Genomic DNA, 23,422 nt, shown 5'->3' with positions numbered 1-23,422 from the left:
GTTTTCTCCCGTTCTAGTAATTATATTTCTATGCTACCATGGCTCCGGTATCTAGTATCAATATGGTGGAATATTCACTCATCTCTGGACAGGGGAAAAACAATAAGCGGTATTGCCATGTAACTGGATTTTTGAGTAACAAGAGACGTGCATCAAGATAGATCTATCCCTAAAGCATGTAACAGCAGTGGGAGAAATGGCATCAGGGTGCAATATCAGACTATTGATGAGATCAAGTTTCATACAAGCTTCTTTCATTTGGGGAGCGTGGCAGGTGGTTTGTAAATCTATTGGAGCAAAGCTGGCAAGAGGCGAGGAGGGGGAATCTTGACCTCAAGGAATGTCTAGGGGTCAACTCTCTTATTCCTCAGTTTGATTAAGTTTAATTCCATGTTCTTTAATTCAACTACGTTTAATTATGTTACATTTCATTGATGTGATAATATCATAATGAGCTTTCACCGGTTATATCTACTGTAAGTAGGACTGGAATGCTATTATTGTGATCTACTCGTTAATCAACCGTGGAGATGCGTAGTAAAGACAACCATCAATGGCAATCTAACTTCGCTTTACCAGCAGTACTTCCCCTATCCCCCTCAAGTGTGAATCATTTACTAAGGCGGCACAGCTTCCATTCCCCTTATCCAAAACAATATGGCCTCACCTCCCACTGAATTTTTGCTGTGTTGCCACGACAATGTAGGAGATGGGAAGAGACCAGCCAAGCAAATTGAGACTTCTCGATTTAATGCTTTTTTCTTTTGACCGCTCGTCTCATCATGTTGCCTAGGTGTGAGCAGTGAGCATCCCCACTGTCTTATGAGGACCTTCTTTGAGTTTCGCGAGGGTCTGCCGATTCTGGTCTTGTGCCCCCCCCCCCCCAGCCTCCCCACACACACACAAAAAAATGTTTCATCCTACAGCATTTCTAAGACTTAATAAATTATTCAGGACCAACCGTTAGGTGTGGTCTGAGGGCCACTCACACTAATTATTTCCTCTTTTGTGTGTGTCAACTCCTCTGATTGTTCAGATGGCTAGCGCTAAGTGTGCAATCTCAGCACCTGGTGTCAGGTAATAGGTATTGATAGCAGGAGATAAAATGCACTGGGCTGGTACAGCGCTTGATATATCCTTCCCTCCCTGAGGGCTTACAGGGGCGTTTCAGTCTAATTTGACACCATACACCGGCGCCGGCAACCGTCTCTGACGCTACAGAGCATTTCAATCAAGAGTGTAGATAAGGAGGAATGCATCGTTGAATACTATGTCCCATCTCAGTGTTGCTCTGAAATGATGTGTCTTATGAAAAATAACACCTGCTATAATTTGGTCATGAGCCCAAGCATTTGGAAAAATGTTTCATAAGCTTTATGCCAGTTTCCTTTTTATAAGATTTGCATTGAGATTTTTTATATACATATATATATATATATTATCGTATAATAAACAGACATTAGGCAGATCATAACCCCAGGTTATAACCCACCCCTAAATTACAAGGTTCTGCCACACATTAGCATAGCATAAACAGATATTGGGCAGACATTGGCATGTCATAACCCCACCCTTATCGTTCTTTGGCATTCCAGTTGAGCTTCCAGCACAAGGTGGGCATCATGTACTGCCAGGCGGGCCAGAGCACCGAAGAGGAGATGTACAACAATGAGAGCGCCAGCCCCGCCCTGGAGGAGTTCATGGAGCTGCTGGGCCAGAGGGTCAGGCTGAAGGGCTTCACCAAGTACCGGGCCCAGCTGGACAACAAAAGTAAGAGTTCATGACTCAACACACACATTTGTTTTATATATTTTATAATCATTTGATTTATCATATGCTTGATAAATGTTCAATAAATTAGGGGATGAGGGCCCAGCTGGACACATACTGTACATCCTCTTGTACAGACCAACTGAAAAGAAGAAGAATTCAGTTTTGAATGATTTATCTTTTGATAGGAGCAAACTTGAAAGTTTGAAAAAATGTGGTAGATTGCAAGAAAAACATTCCAAAGAAAGTCCATGTCTCTCTGTACACTGAAAAATGATCGAAGCGTTACATGGCCAGGATTTTTTTTTAACTCTGCAAAATTAATATTATTTTTTTATTATACGCATAAATGGTGTTGGTGTTGTAGGGCAAGTAGGAGGCACCCTGTCCTCTGGTCTAAAAAAATGTCCCAATGCCACAGGGCAGTGACTGGGGACATTGCTCTGTGTAGGGGGCCGTCTTTCGGATGGGACGTTAAAATGGGTGACCTGACTCTCTGTGGTCACTAAAGATCCCATGGCACTTATCTTAAGAGTAGGGGTATTAAATGTCAACCGTGAAGAGGTGACTCTGGGATGCTGGCCTTCTAGGCAGAGTTCCTCTGTCCAGTGTCTGTGTTCTTTGCCCATCTTAATCTTTCCTTTTTTATTGGCCTGTCTGAGATATGGCTTTTTCTTTGCAGCTCTGCATTGAGGGCCAGCATCTCGAAGTCGCCTCTTCACTGTTGACTTTGAGACCTCGTGTTTTGCGGGTACTTTTTAATGAAGCTGCCAGTTGAGGACTTGTGAGGTGTCTGTTTCTCAAACTAGATACACTAATGTACTTGGCCTCTTTCTCAGTTGTGCACCGGGGCCTCCCACTTCTCTTTCTATTCTGGTTAGCGCCAGTTTGCGCTGTTCTGTGAAGGGATTAGTATACAGCGTTGTACGAGATCTTCAGGTTATTGGCAATTTCTCACACGGAATAGCCTTCATTTCTCAGAACAAGAATAGACTGACAAGTTTCAGAAGAAAGTTCTTTGTTTCTGGGCATTTTGAGCCTGTAATCGAAACCACAAATTCTGATGCTCCAGATACTCAACTAGTCTAAAGAAGGACAGTTTTATTGCTTCTTTAATCAGAACCACAGTTTTCAGCTGTGCTAACAAAATTGCAAAAGGATTTTCTAATGATCAAGTAGCCTTTTAAAATGTTAATCTTGGATTAGCTAACACAACGTGCTATTGGAACACAGGAGTATTGGTTGCTGATAATGGGCCTCTGCCGTTTCCAGCTACAATAGTATTTCTGATAAATTTTATGTTATTTTAATGGACAAAAAATTTGATTTTCTTTCAAAAACAAGGACATTTCTAAGTGACCCCAAACCTTTGAACGGTAGTGGATATACTGTACATACAGACAGACAGATGCAACAATTTCAAAGATTTTACTGAGTTGCAGTTCCTATAATGCAATCAGTCAATTGAAATAAATTCATTAGGCCATAATCTATGGATTTCACATGACTGGGAAAGGGTGCAACCATGGGCGTACCAAGAATGAAGTTTTACCCCACAAAATGGCTTTAATACTTAAGCTGCACCTGTGTAATGATAATTCTGTTTAATCAGCTTCTTGATATGCCACACCTGTCAGATGGATGGATTATTTTGTCACAGGAGAAATGCTCACTAACAGGGATGTAAATACATGTGCGTGCAAAGTTTTAGATCAATACGGTTTCTGTGCGTATGGAAAATTGCAGGGATTGTTTTATTTCAGCTCATGAAACATGGGACTGAAACTTTACATGTTGCGTTTACATTTTTGCTCAGTGTATATTAATATAGATATAGAGATTTATGTATATCTCTCTGCTGAAATACAGGAATTTAGATATAGACCTACCATTGAGCAGTTCAGTCAAATTAAAGACAGGCTGGTCGCATGCACTCCATGTTAAGTTCCCCACTATAGGCAGTCTATAGTTATTATGCCCCCAGCCTCTGGAATAGCCTGCCAGAGAACCTGAGGGGGGCCAAAACTGTGGACATATATTTAAGAGATCTTAAAACTCATGTTTTTTGCTTTGCTTTTCCTTAGGGTGCTTTTTAGTTATTCAGTTTGTCACACTTTAGTTTTTATTCTTGTTTGTTGTGTAGTAAACATTTAAGCTTTCCTTTCCTTGTTTTTTGCATCTGTTTTATTCCTGTAAAGCACATTGTGTTGCATTCCATGTCTGAAATGAGATGTATAAATAAAGATTGATTCGACTTGTTGTCTGTGAATAAACCCGGGTGGGTCTTTCTATATCGACCATAGCAACACTCTATAAATGAATTGTCATGTGTACTCTGTTGGTTCTATTTGCTTTGCAGTTGTAAGCAACATCTTACATGTCTCTTGGGAAAAGCATTCAGATAACTGTTTTTTTTTATTATTAATGGGCTATTCTGGAGGTCTGAAATTCAGTTACAGCAGTCAAGATTTTAAGCCATCTTAAAGCTGTGTCAGTCTGTCTATCCTGATTCCTGGAAATGACACGCAATCTGCCCAGCTTTCATGTAAATCCACCTATACAGGAACAATGGCCAGTGTCGTTTCCGAGCTCTGGGGAAAGCTCTGGCCATTTAGAAATACACAGAAACAGACTGGCCATAGGGCATTTCAGGCAAATGCAAGATTGGCCGATCTGTCTTAAAAATAATTTGTGCAGTATTATTGTTATTTGATTAATAATGGGGGGCCTCAAGGAAACGAATGGTCCAGAGTGTTGGAAATGCCCATTTCTGGTCTTAGTCCGTCCCTGGAAATACCACAGGATTATTATTGCTGTATTCAATGATCTTATTGCAGATCATGTAATTAGATTTTTTTTTTTTCTCCAGAGACTACAGTATTAAATTATTTTAAATTCTGTTTAGAATGTCTCTGCTCTGACCTAAATTCTTTGTTTGGGTGTTACAGCGGATTCCACTGGAACACATTCTCTCTACACTACTTACAAAGACTATGAGCTGATGTTCCACGTGTCCACACTGCTGCCCTACACCCCCAACAACAGACAACAGGTGAGTGGACTCTGGAAGTCTATGGTTACCTGCTAGCATGCTAGTAGATACCGTAGACTTCCAGTCATTGGGCTAACGCTACCTCCAACTTCCTTCATACTGGACACCGATGCATAAAATGTCTATGCACTAGTACATCTGACTCTGGGGAAGTAGATAAAGGGCCTCATTGCCAACATCCGAAAGTATCCCATTAAAGCAGCACTAGTCAATCTGTGTCCACCCGCAGTGGGCCCCCAACATTTGTGTAAGTAAGTAAACTGAGAGATTGGTCTTGGCAAACATCACTGCCACAGGTATTTGAATATTGTTGTAACTGCCCTTAAAGCCAGATTTAGGAGTGCCACTTCAGAGGAGCTATTGAACACTGATAATTAACACAAAGATCTAGTAGGTCAGATTTTCAAAACATTAAGGGCTGAATCCTGACTGGAGATGTGCACATAAACAGTGCTGGAAAAAGTACTCAATTTTCATACTTGAGGAAAAAGTAAAGATGCCTTAATAGAAAATTACTCAAGTAAAAGTGGAAGTCACCCAGTAAAGTACTACTTGAGTAAAAGTCTAAAAGTATTTGGTATTAAATATATCTAAGTATCAAAGTAAATGTAATTGCTAAAATATACTTAAGTATCAAATGTAACAATTCCTTATAAAACAGATGGTGACATTTTCTTGTTCTTTTTTTATTTACAGAAAGCCAGGGTCACACTCATTAACAAATTAAGCATGTGTGTTTAGTGAGTCTGCCAAGATCAGAGGCAGTAGGGATGACCGTTGATGTTCTTGATAAGCACCTGAATTGGTCAATTTTCCTGTCCTGCTAAGCATTCAAAATGTAATGAGTACTTTTGAGTGCCAGGGAAAAATGTGTGGAGTAAAAAGTACATTATTTACTTTCGGAATGTAGTGAAGTAAAACTTATAAATAAAAGTCAAAAATATAAATGGTTCAGTACAGATTCCCCACAAAACTACTTAAGTTGTACTTTAAAGTATTTTTACTTAAGTACTTTACACCACTGCACATAACCCTCGAGTCAATTTCCGCTGCCCCGGTCAGATGAAACCAAAATAAAAACACCCCCATCAAATCCGTCTGTTTTAAGATAGTTGTATCTGTTTTATTGCATGGGCTGCGTCTCAATCCACCACATCCGCTAGTGGTGGCCTTCCACATGTGCAGTGGAAGGTGGCTGAGCTTACGGCTGTGTTTGTCAGACCAAACAAATTGGGTTAAAAATGTGCAAAAATAAAAAAATATATATTTTATTTTTTTACTATCTGCTTTTCCATGTATGAATCAGTTATCAATGTGTTTCTATGGGCTTAAGTGCTGTAATGTTTTTCAATATTTTGGGGGGATAGATAAAGTGGTTCTAAAATTCAACATCAAATAGCTAAATGATCCTTGCTATGACCATCTTAAAACAATTCCATATGTTAGCTTAGTAAACCCCCCCCAGAAAATAAATTATGATGCTCTGAAAAATGTATATTTTTCTGACTGAAGTCAATGACTAACTGCAACCCTTTTTAATCATCATTATAGTGATCATTATCATGAACATTCCTTATAGTTTCTACCCATTTACTACAACTGGTAGCTTTCCATGTTGATCCTTTAGTCACAATCTGCTCTCCAATATTAGAAATTGGCACTCATCATTTCGGAGTCGTGCATAATTTCTCCCAGTCAGTGACTTGTTAATTGGAAATGCTATTGCTGGAGATGTTGCCACGACAACAATTTCGCATGCACTCCTCAATTAAATTCTCCACTCTGCTTGGTGTCTGAATATGCCTGGGTGGGTCTTTCTATCTAGACCATAGCAACATGGTCTATAAATGAATTGTCATGTGCACCATGTTGATTCTATTTGCTGTGCAGTTGTAAGCAGTATTTTACGTAAAGCTCTTGGGAACAGCATTCAGATTAGAGATCAACCGATTTTTTTTTTTTTTTTTTTTTTTTTTTTTTTTTTTTTTTTTTTTTTTTTTACATATATATATATATATATATATACATACACACACAGTGGGGCAAACAAGTATTTAGTCAGCCACCAATTGTGCATGTTCTCCTACTTAAAAAGATGAGAGTCCTGTAATTTTCATCATAGGTACACTTCAACTATGACAGACAAAATGAGAAAGAAAATCACATTTATTTATTTTCAAATTATGGTGGAAAATAAGTATTTGGTCACCTACAAACAAGCAAGATTTCTGGCTCTCACAGAACTGTAACTTCTTCTTTAAGAGGCTCCTCTGTCCTCCACTCGTTACCTGTATTAATGGCACCTGCTTGAACTTATTATCAGTATAAAAGACACCTGTCCACAACCTCAAACAGTCACACTCCAAACTCCACTATGGCCAAGACCAAAGAGCTGTCAAAGGACACCAGAAACAAAATTGTAGACCTGCACCAGGCTGGGAAGACTGAATCTGCAATAGGTAAGCAGCTTGGTTTGAAGAAATCAACTGTGGGAGCAATTATTAGGAAATGGAAGACATACAAGACCACTGATAATCTCCCTCGATCTGGGGCTCCACGCAAAAGATCTCACCCCGTGGGATCAAAATGATCACAAGAACGGTGAGCAAAAATCCCAGAACCACACGGGGGGACCTAGTGAATGACCTGCAGAGAGTTGGGACCAAAGTAACAAAGCCTACCATCAGTAACACACTACGCCGCCAGGGACTCAAATCCTGCAGTGCTAGACGTGTCCCCCTGCTTAAGCCAGTACATGTCCAGGCCCGTCTAAAGTTTGCTAGAGAGCATTTGGATGATCCAGAAGAAGATTGGGAGGATTTCATGGTCAGATGAAACCAAAATAGAACTTTTTGGTAAAAACTCAACTCGTCGTGTTTGGAGGACAAAGAATGCTGAGTTGCATCCAAAGAACACCATACCTACTGTGAAGCATGGGGGTGGAAACATCATGGTTTGGGGCTGTTTTTCTGCAAAGGGATCAGGACGACTGATCCGTGTAAAGGAAAGAATGAATGGGGCCATGTATCGTGAGATTTTGAGTGAAAACCTCCTTCCATCAGCAAGGGCATTGAAGATGAAACATGGCTGGGTCTTTCAGCATGACAATGATCCCAAACACACCGCCCGGGCAACGAAGGAGTGGCTTCGTAAGAAGCATTTCAAGGTCCTGGAGTGGCCTAGCCAGTCTCCAGATCTCAACCCCATAGAAAATCTTTGGAGGGAGTTGAACGTCCGTGTTGCCCAGCAACAGCCCCAAAAAATCACTGCTCTAGAGGAGATCTGCATGGAGGAATGGGCCAAAATACCAGCAGAAGTGTGTGAAAACCTTGTGAAGACTTACAGAAAACGTTTGACCTCTGTCATTGCCAACAAAGGGTAAATAACAAAGTATTGAGAAACTTTTGTTATTGACCAAATACTTATTTTCCACCATAATTTGCAAATAAATTCAAAATAAATTCTGTCTGTCATAGTTGAAGTGTACCCATGATGAAAATTACAGGCCTCTCTTGTCTTTTTAAGTGGGAAAACTTGCACAAATGGTGGCTGACTAAATACTTTTTTGCCCCACTGTTTATGACACAATTTCTCTAGTTAATATTGCCTGCTAAAATGAATTTATTTTAACTAAATATGCAGGTTTCAAAAATATACTTCTGTGTATGGCTTTTAAGAAAGGCATTGATGTTTATGGTTAGGTACATTTGTGCAACGATTGTGCTTTTTTTCACGAATGCGCTTAAATCATCCCCAGTTTGGCGAAATAGGCTGCGATTCGATGATAAATTAACAGGCACCAAATTGATTATATGCAACGCAGGATAAGCTAGCTAATCTTGTAATATCATCAACCATGTGTAGGTAACTAGTGATTATTTGAAGAGCGATTGTTTTATATAAGATACGTTTAATGCTAGCTAGCAACTTTACCTTGGCTCCTTGCTGCACTCGTGTAACAGGTGGTTAGCCTGCCACGCAGTTTCCTCGTGGAATGCAATGTAATCGGCCATAATCGGCGTCCAAAAATGCAGATTACCGATTGTTATGTAAACTTGAAATCGGCCCTAATTAATCGGTCGACCTCTAATTCGATTCACTTTTTTTTTTATTATTGGACTATTCTGTAGGTCTGAAATTCAGTTACAGCAATAAAGATTTTAGGCCATCTTAAGCTGTGTCCCTCTGCAGAGTATGTCCAGGAATCAGGACTGACAAACTGCCCCGCGTTCATAGAAATCCACCTATACAGGGCCAGTGTCCTTTCTAAGCGTTAGGGAAATTAGAACGGGCCAAATGTCTTGTGCATCGCATGTGTCTTGGGCCTTGATTATCAGGATTATCAGGATTTGAAGTTTCATTCCTCCCCTGGGATCCCATTTGATTTCTGAGATTAGCTGTAAGCCCTGCCAAGGCTCTGCCGCTACTTGAGCCCCTTGATCCGGCCTATTCTACCCCTCATCCCGTTTGTTTACCACCTACCCTTAACAGACATCAGGAGGCCATAGTCTGTTATCGCCCTGTTAGAAACCTCTGGACCCTAGCCACTGCCTTCAGCACTTCTGTTGATTGGCAAGGATATGAGAGGTGTAAGCAATATGACAGCATTATAGCTCCCACATGCCCTCTGATAGACTCCAAATAAACAGGTTTTACTGTCCTCCATATCCTTTCCTTGACCACTTAACAGCTTGACTCGTGATAAAGAATTGGGTATATTTCTTTATCACGTACCATGTAGGTCTTTTTTAGGCCTTTTGAGACTCTGTCCTAGTCTCTCATGTACTGTAAGGGCATTTACTTTTCTGAATTCTAATGTGCTTTTTCTTTTCCGTTTCCTTTTCTTGCCATTTAGCTACTGAGGAAGAGACACATTGGAAATGACATTGTCACCGTCATCTTCCAGGAACCTGGCGCTCTTCCCTTCACTCCCCAAAACATTCGCTCGCACTTCCAGCACGTGTTCATCATCGTCAAAGTCCACAACCCTTGCACAGAAAATGTTTGCTACAGGTGAGCAAAGCAGACCGCCGATACTTCTAAAACATTTGGCGTGAGAGATGTATAGAGCTGGTTTAAATTAACTTGCATTTATTCAATCATTCATGTACCTAAGGGCCCAATTTCAATAAGGCTGGAATCCAATCATTACAAGAGTCAATCATTCAGAAGTGCCTCTTAATGATTGTTGAATCAAGTGTCAACTCCCTCCATTGCTAACATTCAGTCCCTGGACAATAAATTAGACAAGCTTAGGGCGAGGATCTCCTTCCAGAGAGACATCAGGGACTGTAACATAGTGGTTTTTTACAGAATCATAGCTATCTGTGGACATATTGTCCATTTAGCCAGCAGGGTTCCCTGTCCATCGCACAGGAAGAAAAAATTATTCAGGAAAAATAAAACAAGTTTCATGATTAACAACTGTGTGATTGTGGTAAAGTTATCCCAATCAGGAATACCACATTACCTCCTTCCGGCGCCGACAGAGATGGCCGCCTCGCTTCGCGTTCCTAGGAAACTCTGCAGTTTTTTGTTTTTTTACGTGTTATTTCTTACATTAGTACCCCAGGTCATCTTAGGTTTCATTACATACAGTCGAGAAGAACTACTGAATATAAGATCAGCGTCAACTCACCATCAGTACGACCAAGAATATGTTTTTCGCGACGCGGATTCTGTGTTCTGCCTTACAAACAGGACAACGGAGTGGACCCTATGCAGCGACCCAAAAAAACGACTCCGAAAGAGAGGGAAACGAGGCGGTCTTCTGGTCAGACTCCGGAGACGGGCACATCGTGCACCACTCCCTAGCATTCTTCTTGCCAATGTCCAGTCTCTTGACAACAAGGTTGATGAAATCCGAGCAAGGGTAGCATTCCAGAGGGACATCAGAGACTGTAACGTCCTTTGCTTCACTGAAACATGGCTCACTGGAGAGACTCTATCCGAAGCGGTGCAGCCAACGGGTTTCTCCACGCATCGCGCTGACAGAAACAAACACCTTTCTGGTAAGAAGAGGGGCGGGGGCGTATGCCTCATGGCCAACGTGACATGGTGTGATGAAAGAAACATACAGGAACTCAAATCCTTCTGTTCACCTGATTTTAGAATTCCTCACAATCAAATGTAGACCGCATTATCTACCAAGAGAATTCTCTTCGATTATAATCACAGCCGTATATATCCCCCCCCAAGCAGACACATCGATGGCTCTGAACAAACTTTATTTAACTCTCTGCAAACTGGAAACAATTTATCCGGAGGCTGCATTCATTGTAGCTGGGGATTTTAACAAGGCTAATCTGAAAACAAGACTCCCTAAATTTTATCAGCATATCGATTGCGCAACCAGGGGTGGAAAGACCTTGGATCATTGTTACTCTAACTTCCGCGACGCATATAAGGCCCTGCCCCGCCCCCCTTTCGGAAAAGCTGACCACGACTCCATTTTGTTGATCCCTGCCTACAGACAGAAACTAAAACAAGAGGCTCCCACACTGAGGTCTGTCCAACGCTGGTCCGACCAAGCTGACTCCACACTCCAAGACTGCTTCCATCACGTGGACTGGGAGATGTTTCGTATTGCGTCAGATAACATTGACGAATACGCTGATTCGGTGTGCGAGTTCATTAGAACGTGCGTTGAAGATGTCGTTCCCATAGCAACGATTAAAACATTCCCTAACCAGAAACCGTGGATTGATGGCAGCATTCGTGTGAAACTGAAAGCGCGAACCACTGCTTTTAATCAGGGCAAGGTGTCTGGTAACATGACCGAATACAAACAGTGCAGCTATTCCCTCCGCAAGGCTATCAAACAAGCTAAGCGCCAGTACAGAGACAAAGTAGAATCTCAATTCAACGGCTCAGACACAAGAGGCATGTGGCAGGGTCTACAGTCAATCACGGACTACAGGAAGAAATCCAGCCCAGTCACGGACCAGGATGTCTTGCTCCCAGGCAGACTAAATGACTTTTTTGCCCGCTTTGAGGACAATACAGTGCCACTGACACGGCCTGCTACGAAAACATGCGGTCTCTCCTTCACTGCAGCCGAGGTGAGTAAGACATTTAAACGTGTTAACCCTCGCAAGGCTGCAGGCCCAGACGGCATCCCCAGCCGCGCCCTCAGAGCATGCGCAGACCAGCTGGCCGGTGTGTTTACGGACATATTCAATCAATCCCTATACCAGTCTGCTGTTCCCACGTGCTTCAAGAGGGCCACCATTGTTCCTGTTCCCAAGAAAGCTAAGGTAACTGAGCTAAACGACTACCGCCCCGTAGCACTCACATCCGTCATCATGAAGTGCTTTGAGAGACTAGTCAAGGACCATATCACCTCCACCCTACCTGACACCCTAGACCCACTCCAATTTGCTTACCGCCCAAATAGGTCCACAGACGATGCAATCTCAACCACACTGCACACTGCCCTAACCCATCTGGACAAGAGGAATACCTATGTGAGAATGCTGTTCATCGACTACAGCTCGGCATTCAACACCATGGTACCCTCCAAGCTCGTCATCAAGCTCGAGACCCTGGGTCTCGACCCCGCCCTGTGCAACTGGGTACTGGACTTCCTGACGGGCCGCCCCCAGGTGGTGAGGGTAGGCAACAACATCTCCTCCCCGCTGATCCTCAACACTGGGGCCCCACAAGGGTGCGTTCTGAGCCCTCTCCTGTACTCCCTGTTCACCCACGACTGCGTGGCCACGCACGCCTCCAACTCAATCATCAAGTTTGCGGATGACACAACAGTGGTAGGCTTGATTACCAACAACGACGAGACTGCCTACAGGGAGGAGGTGAGGGCCCTCGGAGTGTGGTGTCAGGAAAATAACCTCACACTCAACGTCAACAAAACTAAGGAGATGATTGTGGACTTCAGGAAACAGCAGAGGGAACACCCCCCTATCCACATCGATGGAACAGTAGTGGAGAGGGTAGCAAGTTTTAAGTTCCTCGGCATACACATCACAGACAAACTGAATTGGTCCACTCACACAGACAGCATCGTGAAGAAGGCGCAGCAGCGCCTCTTCAACCTCAGGAGGCTGAAGAAATTCGGCTTGTCACCAAAAGCACTCACAAACTTCTACAGATGCACAATCGAGAGCATCCTGGCGGGCTGTATCACCGCCTGGTATGGCAACTGCACCGCCCTCAACCGTAAGGCTCTCCAGAGGGTAGTGAGGTCTGCACAACGCATCACCGGGGGCAAACTACCTGCCCTCCAGGACACCTACACCACCCGATGTCACAGGAAGGCCATAAAGATCATCAAGGACATCAACCACCCGAGCCACTGCCTGTTCACCCCGCTATCATCCAGAAGGCGAGGTCAGTACAGGTGCATCAAAGCTGGGACCGAGAGACTGAAAAACAGCTTCTATCTCAAGGCCATCAGACTGTTAAACAGCCACCACTAACACTGAGTGGCTGCTGCCAACACACTGACTCAACTCCAGCCACTTTAATAATGGGAATTGATGGGAAATGATGTAAATATATCACTAGCCACTTTAAACAATGCTACCTTATATAATGTTACTTACCCTACATTATTCATCTCATATGCATACGTATATACTGTACTCTATATCATCAACTGTATCCTTATGTAATACATGTATCACTAGCCACTTTAAACTATGCCACTTTGTTTACATACTCATCTCATTTGTACATACTGTACTCGATACCATCTACTGTATCTTGCCTATGCTGCTCTGTACCATCACTCATTTATATATCCTTATGTACATATTCTTTATCCCCTTACACTGTGTACAAGACAGTAGTTTTGGAATTGTTAGTTAGATTACTTGTTATTACTGCATTGTCGGAACTAGAAGCACAAGCATTTCGCTACACTCGCATTAACATCTGCTAACCATGTGTATGTGACAAATAAAATTTGATTTGATTTGAAAATAATTTTCTTCGGTCATCGTCACTGCCGTGTATATTCCCACCCAAGTCGACACTCAGGGTACTACACTTTTCTATGTGCAACCTGGAAACCGCTTATTCTGAGGCCGCATTTATTGTAGCTGGGGACTTTAATAAAGGACATCTGAGGAAAACGCTACATAAATTCTATCAACACATCTCCTGTGATTACATGCGCAACACGGACCGTGGATCATTGCTACTCTCCTTTTTTTTAGGCTATGCAAAACAGGAACAGGAAGCTCCTGTGGTATGGACTGCTCAATATTGGTCTGACCAATTGAAATCTATGTTTCAAGTTTGTTTTTGATCACGCGGAACTGGAAATATTCTGGTTCGCCTCTGAGAACAGTATTTACTTACACACTGACTCGGAGAATGGGTTAATAAGGAAGTGCATAGAGGATGTTGTTCCCACTGTGACGATTAGAACTCGTCCAAACCAAAAACCGTGGATTTATTGCAGCATTCACAAAACTGAAAGCGCAAACCTTCGCATTTAACCATGGCAAGGTGACTGGGAACATGGATGTGTACAAGCAGACCAGCTACGACCTCAGTAACACAATCAAGAGTCAAAACAACAGTACACAGTGGATTTGCATTAAACGGCTCAGACATGATCCATATGTGACAGGGACTCCAGACAATCACCGATTTATGAAGGGAAAACCAGCCACGCCGCGGACATCCACGCCTCGCTCCTGGACGAGCTAAACGCCTTCACCTGCTTCGAGGAAAACTACATCGAGCCACCGACGCTCACGGGGACTCTGCTTTCGTTCTCTGTGGCCGAAATGAGTAAGTCATTTAAGAGTGTTAACCCTTGCAAGACTGCAGGGCCACGTCCTCAAAGCATGTGCAGACCAGCTGGCTGAAGTCTTTACGGACGTATTTCATCTCCATACCCCAGTCTGTTGTTCCTACTTGCATCAAGATGTCCACCATTGTACCAAAGAAAGTGAAGGTAAATTACTATCGTCCCTTGCATCATGAAGTTGTCATCATGAAGTTCTTTGAGAGGCTAGTTAAGGATCATATCACCTCTACATTACCTGAAACCCAGACCCACTACAATTCACATATCGCTTCAACAGACCCCGGGCGATTGCCATTGCACTGCACCCTGCCCAATCCCACCTGAACAAGATAAAAACCTACAGTACCAGTAAAAAGTTTGAACACACCTACTCATTCCAGGGTTTTTTGTTATTTTAACTTTTTTCTACATTGTAGAATAATAGTGAATATATCAAAACTTTGAAATAACACACATGGAATCATGTAGTAACCAAAAAAGTTTCAAAAATTGAAATATTTTTTTATATTTGAGAATCTTCAAGGTAGCGACCCTTTGCCTTGATGACAGCTTTGCACACTCTTGACATTCTCTCAACAAGCTTCATGAGGTAGTCACCTGGAATGCATTTCAATTAACAGGTGTGCCTTGTTAAAAGTTAATTTGTGGAATTTCTTTCCTTAATGCGTTTGAGACAATCAGTTGAGTTTTGTGACAAGGTATACAGTATACAGAAGATGGCCCTATTCTTGCCATATTATGCCATATCATTACTTTAAAACAATGAGGTCAGTCAATCCGGAAGAACTTTGAACGTTTCTTCAAGTGCAGTCGCAAAAACCATCAAGCGCTATGATGAAGCTGGCTCTCATGACGACCGCCACAGGAAAGGAAGACTCAGCGTTACCCCTGCTGCAGAGGATAAGTTCATTAGAGTTACCCCCCTCAGAGATTGCAGCCCAAATAAATGTATCAGAGTTCAAGTAGCAGACACATATCAACATCAACTGTTCAGAGGAGACTGTGTGAATCAGGCCTTCATGGTCGAAATGCTGCAAAGAATCCACTACTAAAGGACACCAATAAGAGACTTGCTTGGGCCAAGAAAGACGACTTTTGAAGAATCTTAAATACATTTTGATTCGTTTTAACACTTTTTTTGGCTACTACATAATTCCATGTGTTATTTCATAGTTTTGATGTCTTCACTATTATTCTAATAGTAAAAATAAAGGGAAACCCTTGAGTTGGTGTGTCCAAACTTTTGACTGGTACTGTACTGTATGTAAGAATACTGTTCACCAATTACAGCTCAGGGCCCAGGGTCTGAACCCTTCCCTGTGCAACTTGGTCCTGGACTTCCTGACGGGCCGACCCCAAGTGGTAAGGGTAGGCAACAACACCTCCGCCACGCTGATCTTCAACACAGGGGCTTCACAGGAGTGTGTGCTCAGCCCAAGGACCTCAGCCACCCGGGCCACAGCCTGTTCACCCCGCTACCATCTTGAAGGCAGCTGGGCCCGAGAAACTGAGAAACAGCTTCTATATCCAGGCCATCAGACTGTTACATTCCCAACTAGCCGGCCTCCACTCAGTTCCCTGCCCTGAACCTTATTCACTGTTCTAGCCGGCTACCATGCGGTACTCTACCCTGCGCCTTAGACTGCTGCCCTATGTACATAGTCATTGAACACTAGTCACTTTAATAATGTTTACATACTGTTTAACCACTTTATATTTACAGCGCATTCGGAAAGTATTGAGACCCCTTGACTTTTCCCACATTTTGTTAAGTTACAGCCTTATTCTAAAATTGATCAAATTAATTGTTTTCATCAATCTACACACAATAACTCATATTGACGAAGCGAAAACAGGTTTTTAGGAATCTTTGCAAATTAAAAAAAATAAAAAACAGATGCCTTATTTATGTCAGTATTCCGACCCTTTTCTTTGAGATACAAAATTGAGCTCAGGTGCACCCTGTTTCCATTGATCATCCTTGATGTTTCTACAACTTGATTGGAGTCTACCTGTGGCAAATTCAATTGATGACCATGATTTGGAGAATGTGCACACCTGTCTGTATAAGGTCCCACACTTGACAGTGCATGTCAGAGCAGAAAACAAGCAATGAAGCTGAAGAAATTGTCCGTAGAGCTCCAAGACAGGACTGTGTCGAGGTACATATCTGGGGAAGGGTACCAACCCCAAGAACAATGCCCTCCATCATTCTTAAACGGAAGAACTTTGGAACCACCAAGACTCTTCCTAGAGCTGGCTGCCCAGCCAAACTGAGTAATTGGGGGAGAAAGGCCTTGGTCAGGGAGGTGACCAAGAACCCGATGGTCACTCTGACAGAGCTCCAGAGAGCTCCAGAGCTCCTCTGGAGAACTGGTAGAGTGGCCAGACGGAAGCCACTCCTCATTAAACTTGGAGTGGGCTGTTAAATGAGAAACAAGATTATCTGGTCTGATGAAACCAAGAATGAACTATTTGGCCCGAATGTCAAGCATCACATCTGGAGGAAACATCCCTTCAGTGAAGCATGTTGGTGGCAGCATCATGCTGTGGAGAGGTTTTCAGCGGCAGGGACTGGGAGACTAGTCAGGATTGAGGGAAAGATGAATGACGCTAACTTTTTTACATTTTTGATTTACTTTACTAGTTAAGTCAGTTAGTTAAGTTAGTTAACAAATTCTTATTTTCATTGACGGCCTAGGAACAGTGGGTTAACTGCCTGTTCAGGGGCAGAACGACAGATTTGTACCTTATCAGCAAGAGGGTTTGAACTAGCAACCTTCCGGTTACTAGTCCAACGCTCTAACCACTAGGCTACCCTGCCGCCCCAAACTACAGAGAGATCCTTGATGAAAGCCTTCTCCGGAGTGCTCAGGACCTCAGACTGGGGGCTAAGATTCACCTTCTAATAGGACAATGACCCTAAGCACACAGCTAAGAAAATGCAGGAGTGGCTTCGGGACAAGTCTCAATGTCCTTGAGTGACCCAGCCAGAGCCCGGACTTGAACATGATCGAACATCTCTGGAATGACCTGAAAATAGCTGTGTAGTGACGCTCCCCATCCAACCTACTGTTGGAGCTAGAAACACAAGCATTTTGCTTCACCTGTGATAAATCAAAACAGATTTGGAGATGTTAATTTTGATTTGGATATGTTGCTGTCCAATTTCAAAGAAAATACTGAAATTCCACTACAATGATTTCCGGCCCTTACTGTTAGCGGACCTGAGTCTTGAATCAGAATTCTGGTCATACAGAAACATCAGTTGCTTGTCACCACTGTGAGAGTTGAAAGGACCTCTATTTGTTTAAACTGATACCACACCTCTATTTATAATAGAGCATTATAAAAAATATGCTAGTTTAGTCCATTATATTCTCGCAATGGAACAGCACTTTAACTATCTAATATGACGTACAGTTGGTCGTGAAACCACTTGTTCTGCTCTTGTAATTTCGGATTAGCAGAACAACAGTTTGGAACCTTTCCATTTCCAGGGAGTGGCCGTAATGGCTGTAATTCAAAATCCCCCAACAGATCTCTCTCAAATGTATTGTTATGACCTATTTGTGTTACTTAGAAAAGATTATGCAAAATGACAGAGCGATTAAAATGTCTGTTTTTCTTTATGTTTTTAGTGTGGCGGTCACCAGATCTAAAGACGTGCCCGCCTTCGGTCCTCCTATCCCCCAGGGGGTGTTCTTCCCAAAGTCGGCCATGTTCCGGGACTTCCTCCTGGCCAAGATGATGAACGGCGAGAATGCAGTGCATAAGTCGGACAAGTTCCGCGCCATGGCCATGCGCACGCGCCAAGAGTACCTGAAGGATTTGGCCGAGAACTTTGTAAGCGCCACCCCTGTGGACTCTTCGGCGGCCAAGTTCAGCTTCATCTCGTTGGGTGTCAAGAAGAAGGAGCGCAGCCGACCCCGGCGCAACGCCCACCTCCAGAGCTACGGGGCGGTCACTTGGGCCGTGGTGGCCCGGGACTTTGGCCAGTCAGCAGACATTGGCTGCTTGCTGGCCGTCTCCAATGAGTTTGTGGTGCTGATCGAAGAGGCGTCCAAGGAGGTGGTGTTCAACTGCTACTGCCGAGACGTCCTCGGTTGGAGCTCAACATCCGGGAGCGTCCGGCTTTTCTACGAGAGAGGCGAGTGTGTAGTGTTCTCCACGCAGGAAGGATGCTGGGACGATGTCCGGGAGATCATGCAGAGGTTGGAGGTAAGAAGGTTGTGTGGGAGGCTAAAAGACAACATAATTCAGTGCTACACATCCTGTACACAGATTAAGCCTAATCCTGGACTAAAAAGCATTTTCAATTAAGATTTTCCATTGAGAATGATTTTAATCAAGGCTTAATTTGTGTCCGGGAAACCACGCCTCAATGTTTAAACCAGGGGTCGTCAATCGGACCCACAAGGAACATATCTGATTCAACTTCTCCAAGTATTTACTGAAGACTAGGTTTAGTTGATCACTTGGTTTTGTTACTGCTTGGCTGTACCCACACTGGCCCAGAGAGAAGATTGGCCACCTCTGCCTGAGACATAAGTATTATAAAACACTTGCATAAAACCTTGTACCTCAGTATTTGGCTGCGTTTTGACAGGCATCCCAATTCAGATTTTTCTCTTCTCCTAACTAATTGGTATTTTGACCAGTCAGATCAGCCCTGAAAAAGATCTTATGTGAGAAGATCTTGTTAAGCTAAATAGTTTACTATGGGTGAACACTGCAGTGAGGTGATTACTCAAGTCCTGGGAGCCAGCCCAAGTCACAGCAGATTAGTCAGCAGGTCAGCAGATGTCCCCCATTTATACCGCCACTTTACCTCAGCCTCACAACAATATGTTTGTTGTTAAAAGTTACTGTTCTTGAATCACTGGTGGTAATTAAGGCCTGCCGGGGCGTGTACTTTCCTCCTGTTTTTTTCCCACGAATTGATTGTCATTTGATTGATAATTGTATTATTTAGAGGGAGACGAGAGGTCGTATGGGGTCGGGTGTCCCTGAGCTCTCTGTCCCAAGCCCTTTTAATTTTGGTTAAATGGGATTATCCAAAGGTGTCTAAAGGTTGTCACAATACCATTCACCTCAGATGCCAAGGCTTTAAGATGCTAAAAAGGGGTGAAGAACTGGGGAGTCTGGATGAAAAATAGTGACACGTTGCCACTCCAAACAGAGCTGGTGTCCTTTAACCTTTTGCTTCGTGACGACCCTAATCTCTGCAGAGTTTGACATTGTGAGATTGGCTGGTTTATTCTGAAATTATCTAGGTATTTCTCCTATTGTTGGCACACTTTTTTTGTCAAATCCCACAACTGTTTCCTGCACTTCAAGAGGCCAGCTCAGGCCACGTTTGGACTATATTTTGTTTTTGTTGCCAAGTTTGATTGAATGGAGCCCTTAGTCTTTTCAACCAACTTTATAATGGAAAGGGATAATAATTTAAGTTCTCATCAGCTTCAGTGCTGTTAAGGTTTTGTATATGTGTGGATTAGGTCAAACCACAACCTCACGGAGAGGTAGTAATTAGCAACTTTAACTGGGGTAAAGGTTGGCCTTATAAGGTAATGCTCATAACTTTTCAAAACAGTTGCCAACATGGATAAACCCTAATAAAGCCATTAGATCAAAGTAGGCTGAAATTTACTCTCTTGGTCATGTCGCCCTAGATTGTCACCCGGGGCTGCGAGACAGTGGAGATGACCCTCCGGCGAAACGGTTTGGGCCAGCTGGGATTCCACGTCAACTTCGAGGGTGTGGTGGCAGACGTGGAGCCCTTCGGCTTCGCCTGGCAGGTGGGTCTCCGTCCGGGCAGCCGGCTGATGGAGATCTGCAAGGTGGCCGTGGCCACACTGTCCCACGAGCAGATGATCGACCTGCTGCGCACGTCCAACACGGTCAGTGTGGTCATCGTCCAGCCCCATGAGGACGGCACACCCAGGAGGTAGCTTAAACACCACTTCCTCCTTCTTTGTACTTAACTAAGCTAAATAGCTCTTACAAAAACATCTGTCCCAAGCATTGTTTTATTCTTTCACTGAACAAAAATGTAAACGCTAAAATGCAACAATTTCAACGATTTTACTGTGTAACAGTTCATATAAGGAAATTGGTCAATTGAAATAAATTCACTAGGCCCTAATGTATGGATTTCACATGCCTAGGCACGGGCGCAGCTATGGGTGGGCATAGGACTTGGGAACCTGGCCCAGCCAATCAGAATGAGTTTTTCCCCACAAAAGGGCTTTATTACAGACATAAATGCTCCTTAGTTTCATCAGCTGTCAGAGTGGCTGGTCTCAAACAATCCCGCAGGTAAAGAAGTTGGATGTGGAGGTCCTGGACTAGCGTGATTACACATGGTCTGTGATTGTCAGGCAACAGCTCTGGTGGACATTCCTACAGTCATCATGCCAATTGTACACTCCCTCAACTTGAGACATCTGGCATTGTGTTGTGTGACAGAACTGCACATTTTTAGAGTGGCCTTTTATTGTCCCCAGCACAAGGTGCACCTGTGTAATGATCATGCTATTTAATCAGCTTCTTGATATGCCACATCTGTCAAGTGGATGGATTATCTTGGCAAAGGAGAAATGCTCACTAACAGGGATGTAAATTAGGGATGCACGATATATCGGTGAGCATATCGGAATCGGACGATATTAGCTAAAAATGCCAACATCGGCATCGGTGTTAAACTAGACATCAGGCCAATGTGCAAAACCAATGTCAAAGCTGAAGTGCATACGTATATAACGTAAGTAGATGACGTAATGACGCCATGAAAATACAGCGCTACACAGAACAAAAGCAGAAAGATACTAAGTGCACACTTCCAACAACTAAACAAGTTCAAGTTGAGCAGTCATTTGAAAGAAAATTTCAGCGAGACAACTCAAAGGCGAAATCCATTAAAGCCAAGATAATGGATCTCATTATGCTACTTGCTATGGATGTCACAATTGACATTTGGACCAGCGATGTCAGTCCCATGAGCATGCTGAGTCTGACAGCACAATGGGCCGACCAGGATGTCGTACTGTGGAAAGCTGCATTGCATGCTCAAGAATGTGCTGGTTCTCATACCGCTACTGCCATTTCAATGGCATTTGAGAACATGTTTGAAACTTGGAAACATGAACAAACTCGTAGCGCCACTCGAGAAATAAGCTCAACTGCGTTTGCAGCAGACATGATACCCTCTGTCATGGCATTGAAACGCCTGCTCAACAAAACTGCCAACACAGACCGTGGGGTCAAAACGTACAAAAGTACTCGAGGCTGTGAATAAGCGATTCGGTGGTATTCTCTCTGAGCTTCTTTACTGTGTCGCAACCATGCTCAATGCTAGGTACAAGGACCGCTACTTCGATGCAGACATGAAACAGGGTTTACGTGAAATGTTACATACACAGCTGGACAAAATAGAAATGGACACAGTGACAGTGCCCACCGAGGAAGAGATCATGGACGGACAGAGAGCTGAGACTTCACTGCTTGACATGTATGATGAAATCCTGGTTGAGAATGAAACGACTGAACAAATGTACAATGAAACAGCACAGCAAGTAAGTGAAAGAAATAGGTTTGGATTATGTGTTACTGGTAATGGGGACACACTTAAATTCCACCAAAATAACTTTTTGGTATGTGTGTCTGTGTGCAACCTTTTATTTAAAGTCAGTTAAGAAAAATTATTATTTACAATGACAGCCTACCCCGGCCAAACCCAGATGACGCTGGGCCAATTATGGGCCGCCCTATGGGGCTCCCAATCACGGCCAGATGTGATACAGCCTGGATTCGAACCAGGGACTGTAGTGACGCCTCTTGCACTGAGATGCAGTGTCGTAGACCGCTGTGTGTGTGTGTGTGTGTAACTATTTAACTCTACTAGAATGCATAAAAGGCCTCAAAAGGACATGTCGGGACATGTTAGCCGTCGCATCAATCAAGTTATGATGGCACTGGCGTACTCAGTGTTCAGGTCACCTATTGAGCACGTTTGGGATGCTCTGGATCGATGTATATGACAGCTTGTTCCAGTTCCTGCCAATATCCAGAAACTTCACACAGCCATTGAAGAGGAGTGGGACCGCATACCACAGGCCACAATCAACAGCATGATCAACTCTATGTGAAGGAGATGTTGCACTGCATGATGTAAACTCATCAGATACTGACTGGTTTTCTGATCCACGCACCTACCTTTTTTTTAAGGTATCTCTGACCAACAGATTCATATCTGTATTCCCAGTCATGTGAAATCATAGATTAGGGCATAATGAATTTATTTAAAAAAATGTCTTTATATGAACTGTAACTCAGTAAAATCTTTGACATTGTTTCATTTGTATTTTTGTTCAGTGTACGTAGTGATTATTTTTGTCCAGAGCCCTATGGACCTGTGCCATTTGAGACTGGGCCAACATGTATGAATCAAGACCGGGTTTTCGTGCTGTGCCATTTTTTTGGGACATTCCAAGGTAGTCGTTGGGTTGGTTGGTGAACTGTTGTGTTGAGAAATTGAGACTTGCCAAATCATGTTTTAACAGGAATCAAGCAGGGTGAAAGAGAACATTATCCATAGGAACATTTCTAGGATATTTTATTTTAGCTCATGAAACATGGGACCAACACTTTACATGTTGTGTTTAAATTTTTGTTCAGAATAGGAAAATAGGATGCATTTTGGGACCCAGACTTTTGGGACTTGGCTAGTTCAAAGCTAATGATCTCTGTAGTCATGACCTAATGGGCTTGTTAAATTAATCAATGTTGTCTATTAATGTTATGTTTTGTGTGGACCCCTG

At 43.1% G+C, this 23,422-nt stretch overlaps 1 protein-coding gene across 4 annotated transcripts in view; it reads left to right on the top strand.

Annotated features, from left to right (window-relative positions):
• The window catches only part of LOC110493763 (signal-induced proliferation-associated 1-like protein 2), a 105,781-nt gene that overhangs the window by 51,085 nt on the left and 31,274 nt on the right, over positions 1 to 23,422 (top strand). For all 4 annotated transcript variants that reach the window (XM_090204888.1, XM_036949753.2, XM_090204886.1 and 1 more), the window contains exons 5-9: positions 1,596 to 1,770; positions 4,719 to 4,822; positions 9,678 to 9,835; positions 18,242 to 18,821; positions 20,276 to 20,550. In XM_090204888.1, coding sequence (XP_090061014.1) covers positions 1,596 to 1,770; positions 4,719 to 4,822; positions 9,678 to 9,835; positions 18,242 to 18,821; positions 20,276 to 20,550 — 1,292 coding nt within the window. The remainder of the gene's footprint in view (positions 1 to 1,595; positions 1,771 to 4,718; positions 4,823 to 9,677; positions 9,836 to 18,241; positions 18,822 to 20,275; positions 20,551 to 23,422) is intronic.

Source organism: Oncorhynchus mykiss, chromosome 17 (assembly GCF_057628025.1).
Source record: "Oncorhynchus mykiss isolate SJ-2025 chromosome 17, ASM5762802v1, whole genome shotgun sequence".
NCBI lineage: Eukaryota > Metazoa > Chordata > Actinopteri > Salmoniformes > Salmonidae > Oncorhynchus > Oncorhynchus mykiss.
The sequence above is the reverse complement of the archived record's forward strand: the minus strand, read 5'-3'. Positions and strand labels throughout refer to the sequence as shown.